This window comes from Aquarana catesbeiana, linkage group LG04 (genome assembly GCF_042186555.1).
Source record: "Aquarana catesbeiana isolate 2022-GZ linkage group LG04, ASM4218655v1, whole genome shotgun sequence".
Taxonomy (NCBI): domain Eukaryota; kingdom Metazoa; phylum Chordata; class Amphibia; order Anura; family Ranidae; genus Aquarana; species Aquarana catesbeiana.
This window is the reverse complement of record NC_133327.1, coordinates 272,148,762-272,154,761: the sequence shown is the minus strand read 5'-3', so window position 1 is coordinate 272,154,761 and position 6,000 is coordinate 272,148,762. Positions and strand designations below refer to the sequence as shown.

General features: G+C 46.2%; 1 protein-coding gene across 2 annotated transcripts in view; it reads left to right on the top strand.

Moving 5' to 3' along the window:
• Window positions 1-204: 204 nt before the first annotated feature.
• The window catches only part of FYTTD1 (forty-two-three domain containing 1), a 41,507-nt gene continuing 35,711 nt past the window's right edge, over window positions 205-6,000 (top strand). Inside the window, exon 1 of one of the 2 annotated variants that reach the window (XM_073626546.1) lies at window positions 205-490. In XM_073626546.1, the coding sequence (XP_073482647.1) occupies window positions 433-490 (58 nt within the window). In that variant the 5' untranslated portion in view covers window positions 205-432. The remainder of the gene's footprint in view (window positions 491-6,000) is intronic. The other variant, XM_073626545.1, reaches the window with a different exon arrangement.

Below are 6,000 nucleotides of genomic sequence, written 5' to 3'. Positions count from 1 at the left end.
GTTAAAGTAACGCAGTGCCGTATCGCCAGTGTTGCCAGCCGCCAGTAAATGAAATTTTCCATGTTTTGTCAGTAAAAAATGCTGCGCATCACAAAAAAATGACCTTGTCAGGAAGGTGGGGAGCTGAAGTGGTTAAACAATTTTTCAGACAAACATCCACCCTTGTGCAATAACTTGGGACACCACGTGAAACGTAGCACACATGCGCACTTTCATCCAGAAGCCCGCCTTGAGTTAGGGACAGCAGCAGTACTCTCAGCCAGCAGAGGGCAGTGTGGAGAACCATTCCGGTTACGTGATTCCGGTTTGCACTGAGTTGTTGGTTGAGGCCTAGTCACGGGAGATTGGGGCTGTAATAGAAGTACGGAGCGTGTTATCACCTACACGGGGAGAAGCCAGCTTGTGCAAGGAGCCTTGTAGGCGGACACCGGGATGGTGCCGCAAACAGCTAACATGAATGAAGTCATTGACAAGATCGACATGTCTCTTGGTATGTATGTGTATGACAGATAGGGGGGTCGTGGGTAGCCCAGCTTATGTGGAGCGGAAAGACGCTGACCGTCCTCCTATTTCTGGCACTTCACAGGGCCTTGTGTCCTCCTCATTGATCACACATGACAGAGGCTCTTCTCATATGAGTCTATGAGGTCCTGGTGGTCTGTCTCCCTGTGTCAGCTGGAAATCCCATTCACACTGCCCAGGCTGCTGGTGACTGGACCCTTATTGCATCCTCCAGGGTCCACGGAGACCTGTGCCATTGTTTTCACCTATTACTGTGTTTATTTATCCTCCTCAACATAATATACGCAAAACATCGGCTACAGAGCGGGCGCCAACTCCAAATTTGCACCGTTCGGTCCCTTTCACACTGGCAATTCAATCAGGCCACTCTGTCCATTTCAGGTGGACCTATCAGATCTGTACATCCCTATAGACCGGTGGGTGTAAACAGGCTTCTATCTGTTTACACCCGCCTACATCCAGGTCAGATCCTGCCTGCAAAAAAAAAAAAAGCTCCCAAAAGAACAGAAGTGGAACTGACCTCTTTCGTTTAAAGCAGAGTGCCACCCAAAAGTGGAAGCTTCCCTTATCTGACCCCTCCGGTGCCACATTTCGGGGAGGGGGAAGCCGGTATCCGTTTTTGACAGGTACCCGTCTCCACTTCCGAGAGATATCATTTGGAAGTTTAGCCCCCTCCTTCCCCTGCCGCCGGGCCATTCAGAAAACGCAGCACACTTCGCACATGCACAGTAGGAAACCCTCACCACGAATGGCGGCAGCAGCAGCACCCGAGAGCGGATTGAAAGATCAGCTGGGGTGCCGACATCGCTGGATTTAAGGACAGGTAAGTGTTCTAATGATAAAAGTCAGCATCTTCAGTATGTGTAGCTGCTGACTAAGGATGAGCTCCGGCGTGTTCGCACGCACAGAGCCCGCCAGGAAATTGGCGCTGCGCTAATCACAGGCAGTGAGACATTTCCCGATGCGCGGCTGCAGAGATCGGGAAATATCTTACTGCCTGTGATTAGTGCAGCGGCAACTTCATGGCGGGCTCCGTGCGTACATGCCGGAGCTCATTCTTACTGCTGACTTTTAATATTTTGCTGGGGGGGGCAGAACTCCGCTTTAGCCCCCATTCACTTCGGCATGATTTGACATGTCAAATCGCATCCTATTGCTGCAAAGGCAGTGTTCTAGTTGGTGCGACGCCGCACCGATTTCCAAAAGTAGTTCCTGAACTCCTTTTGGCGACTTCAGGGGTGATTTCAATAGACATCTGTGCATGACCCCGCACACATGTCTTTCAAATCACCCCCAAACTCGCACTGAAATCAGTGTGAACGAGGGCTGAAGCAGATCTGATTGGAGGGTAGTCAGGTGTAAATGGACATTGGAGTCTGTCTACTCCCAGCCGTCTATAGAGCAGAGTGGACACGGACAGATCTCACTCTGATCGCTCTGCCCTCTTTGTCTTTCTCTCTCCTTTCCCTGTCTGGCTCTGTCTGTGTTGTCCACCTGCTCTGCTCCAGTCAACGGGTTCTGTGAGCTGAATTCCTTACTGAATAAAATGGAATCTGTGGGGCTTGGGGCACCGCAAAGTCAGAGTCGCACCCATTCGTACAGTTCCATTGCCCTATCAAATCGCAATACAAGTCGCACCGGTGTGAACAAGAGGTGTTGCTACTGCCAAATGCAGGTCTTCTGTACTGTAATTGCAAGCTGTGAGCCACTTAGAGCAAGTCAGATAGAGCTTGCCTCAATTTCTGGCAGGAGGTAGTCCAGTATAATCTAACTCAGAAGTCTCCAAACTCTCTAAGCTAAGGGCCCATTCACACTAGGAACTGCATGTGAATTGCACAAGAATACTGTGAGATTCACATGCAGTGCGATTTCAGGCCCATTAATTTTGAATGGGCTGAAATCGTACCACACCAGAAGTAGTGCATGCTCTACTTTTTAAAACGGCACGGCATGGTACTTCTGTGCCGTGTGATCCTGCGCTGGCAAACGCACTGTGTTTGCAACTTGCGTTTGGGGGTGTTGTTTACTTTGACCTGAACCCCGCAGCAGATCGCAAGGGCAGTGCGATTGGAATGTGGTGCGGGAAGCTGCATGGAAATGCGTCTTCCTGTACTTCATTCTAACGTGAACAGGCTCTTACTGTCCTTCCCTTTAGGGAATCTGGACTGTGGCCAGTGTCAGAGTAAACAATGCCTCAGCTTTGGCGTTCTGTGAGAGTAAAATAATTACATAACGCCTATGCTCGGTAGGAGGACAAATAGTGCCCCGCGTTTGGTGTCAGTGGGAGCAATAGTGCCCCGCATTTGGTGTGAGTGGGAGGAATAGTGCCCCGCGTTTGGTCTCAGTGGGAGGAATAGTGCCCCGCGTTTGGTCTCAGTGGGAGGAATAGTGCCCCGCGTTTGGTCTCAGTGGGAGGAATAGTGCCCCGCGTTTGGTCTCAGTGGGAGGAATAGTGCCCCGCGTTTGGCTCAGTGGGAGGAATAGTGCCCCGTGTTTGGTCTCAGTGGGAGGAATAGTGCCCCGTGTTTGGTCTCAGTGGGAGGAATAGTGCCCCGTGTTTGGTCTCAGTGGGAGGAATAGTGCCCCGTGTTTGGTCTCAGTGGGAGGAATAGTGCCCCGTGTTTGGTCTCAGTGGGAGGAATAGTGCCCCGTGTTTGGTCTCAGTGGGAGGAATGGTTCCCCGTGTTTGGTCTCAGTGGGAGGAATGGTTCCCCCGTGTTTGGTCTCAGTGGGAGGAATGGTTCCCCCGTGTTTGGTCTCAGTGGGAGGAATGGTTCCCCCGTGTTTGGTCTCAGTGGGAGGAATGGTTCCCCCGTGTTTGGTCTCAGTGGGAGGAATGGTTCCCCGTGTTTGGTCTCAGTGGGAGGAATGGTGCCACATTATTGGTGACAGTAGTAGGATTAGTACTTAATTTCAGTGGGAGAGATAGTGCCCCAAGGACTGTATAAAGGCAAGCTAAGGGCCACACTTTTGGAGGCCACTCATCTAGCCTTACCGTCCCTGGCCTGTCCCTTTCATTCATTGGATTTCAGCTTTCATAGAGGCTCAACATCACAAGTGAGCGTAACCTATATATCTTTCATTACTTGGGGCAGACTGCAAACAAATAATCTGAATTCCCACTCCTGTAGACTGAAATCCAACCATCATGGCATATTGATATTTAATTCTTCCCAAGTGCCAGCCCACTGCTTACATTAGCACGGAGGATTCTTGAGAGAAGTGCTAAGGAAGGATGCTGTGATGTTTTCAGAAAGCTATGTACATCACTCTGTTGGTCCCTCCCTGATCTGCCTGTATTTCACAGAGAAGCACAGAGACCTAGTGTTAGGCTGGGTTCACACCCATGCGATCTGATTCCAGTGCAGACAAAAAAAAGGGTCCTGCACCATTTTGGTGCGAATGCAATGCAAATTCAGCCAAACAATCTGTACGGCTGAATTCACATTGCAAAGACATCACATTTGATCTGCACAGCAGTGCGAATCACATGCAATGTCTTTAATCGCACCAGTGTGAACCCAGCCTAACACTAGGTCCCTGTGCTACTTGACAGTTCACACTGCGATATGTGAACCAATTTGTGGGTGTCATTAACTTTCTATTGACACCCGCAGCGGTTCGCATATGGAAGTGTGAACTGCCTGCGAGTTGTATGCGATGCGGGAACCCGCACAGAATTCGCACTGGTTTTCACATTGCGCTACTGTAAGCTGGCACATACAGAATCTGTTTACAATGAAAGCATTTGTTGGCACTAAAGCATGAAAAAGACCCCACTATTTTTTTTTTTTTATTTATTTTGGTGTGATTCATTTTTCTGTAAAAATATATAGTGTTTGGCAGTGCAGCTCTATAACCTGTTTAGTTGTAGCCTGCTGGGTCAAACTCACTGGAAAGGCATAATGTGTGGGGCATCTTCACCAGCATATTCATTATTTTGTATTTTTTTGCAATTTAAAATGTTTTTAATTTCAGCTCACTAAACATTGAGAATTTTTTTTTTTTTTTTTTTTTTTTCTTTTTTGCAGCAGTCGCCTGAACTACTGCAAGCATGTTTTTTATTAACAATTATTGCAGATTTTCAATATAAAAGTCAGTCTGTTTTACTACCTTTGATCATAATGTGTCTAGTTCCACAACTTAACACATTTTTTTTTTCTTTTTATATACAGTATAATCTGTTTTTATTTATATAAAGGTTACGCACAACTAATCTTGTGTAATCAATGATGCATATATTCTATCGGTAAATAAGCAGATTATAAGCTTTCCAGTTTTACAAGTGTGCAAAGGATGTAAATGACAGGCTATTCATTACTGATATTTACCACCTCCCTGCTACACACACCACAAAGGGAATTGAATGATGTCTGTGACACTTGGAATGAAAAAATAAGAGGGAGAGGGGTTCCCATTCCAGTCATAAGGGGTGCGTGTAGCAGCAGAAGGTATAACCCAACATTCTGTCTAATATGTTATTATGAACTATTCAAAATTCTGGATTACTGCACACTTATTTTTTTTAAATAAAATATAGTGGCATGCAGCATTTTTTTTTTTTTTCATTTGCGCACATTAAAAAAATGCAATTACAGGCTATAACTATCTACTCCTTAAAGTTAATTTAAACCCTCATATACAGTGGCTTGCAAAAGTATTCGTCCCCCTTGAACTTTTCAACCTTTTGCCACATTTCAGGCTTCAAACATAAAGATATAACATTTTTATTTTTTGTGAAGAATCACCAACAAGTGGGACACAATTGTGAAGTGGAACGAAATCTTTTGGATTTTTAAAACTTTTTTAACTAATAAAAAAAATGAAAAGTGGGGCGTGCAAAATTATTCGGCCCCCTTTTGTAGAGCCACCTTTTCCTGCGATTACAGCTGCAAGTCGCTTGGGGTATGTCTCTATCAGTTTTTCACATCGAGAGACTAAAATTCTTGCCCATTCTTCCTTGCAAAACAGCTCGAGCTCAGTGAGGTTGGATGGAGAGCGTTTGTGAACAGCAGTTTTCAGCTCTTTCCACAGATTCTCTATTGGATTCAGGTCTGGACTTTGACTTGGCTATTCTAACACCTGGATACGTTTATTTGTGAACCATTCCTTTGTAGATTTTGCTGTATGTTTGGGATCATTGTCTTGTTGGAAGATAAATCTCCGTCCCAGTTTCAGGTCTTTTGCAGACTCCAACAGGTTTTCATCCAGAATGGTCCTGTATTTGGCTGCATCTATCTTCCCCTCAATTTTAACCATCTTCCCTGTCCCTGCTGAAGAAAAGCAGGCCCAAACCATGATGCTGCCACCACCATGTTTGACAGTGGGGATGGTGTGTTGAGTGTGATGAGCTGTGTTGCTTTTACGCCAAACATATCGTTTTGCATTGTGGCCAAAAAGTTCGATTTTGGTTTCATCGGACCAGAGCACCTTCTCCACATGTTTGGTGTGTCTCCCAGGTGGCTTGTGGCAAATTTT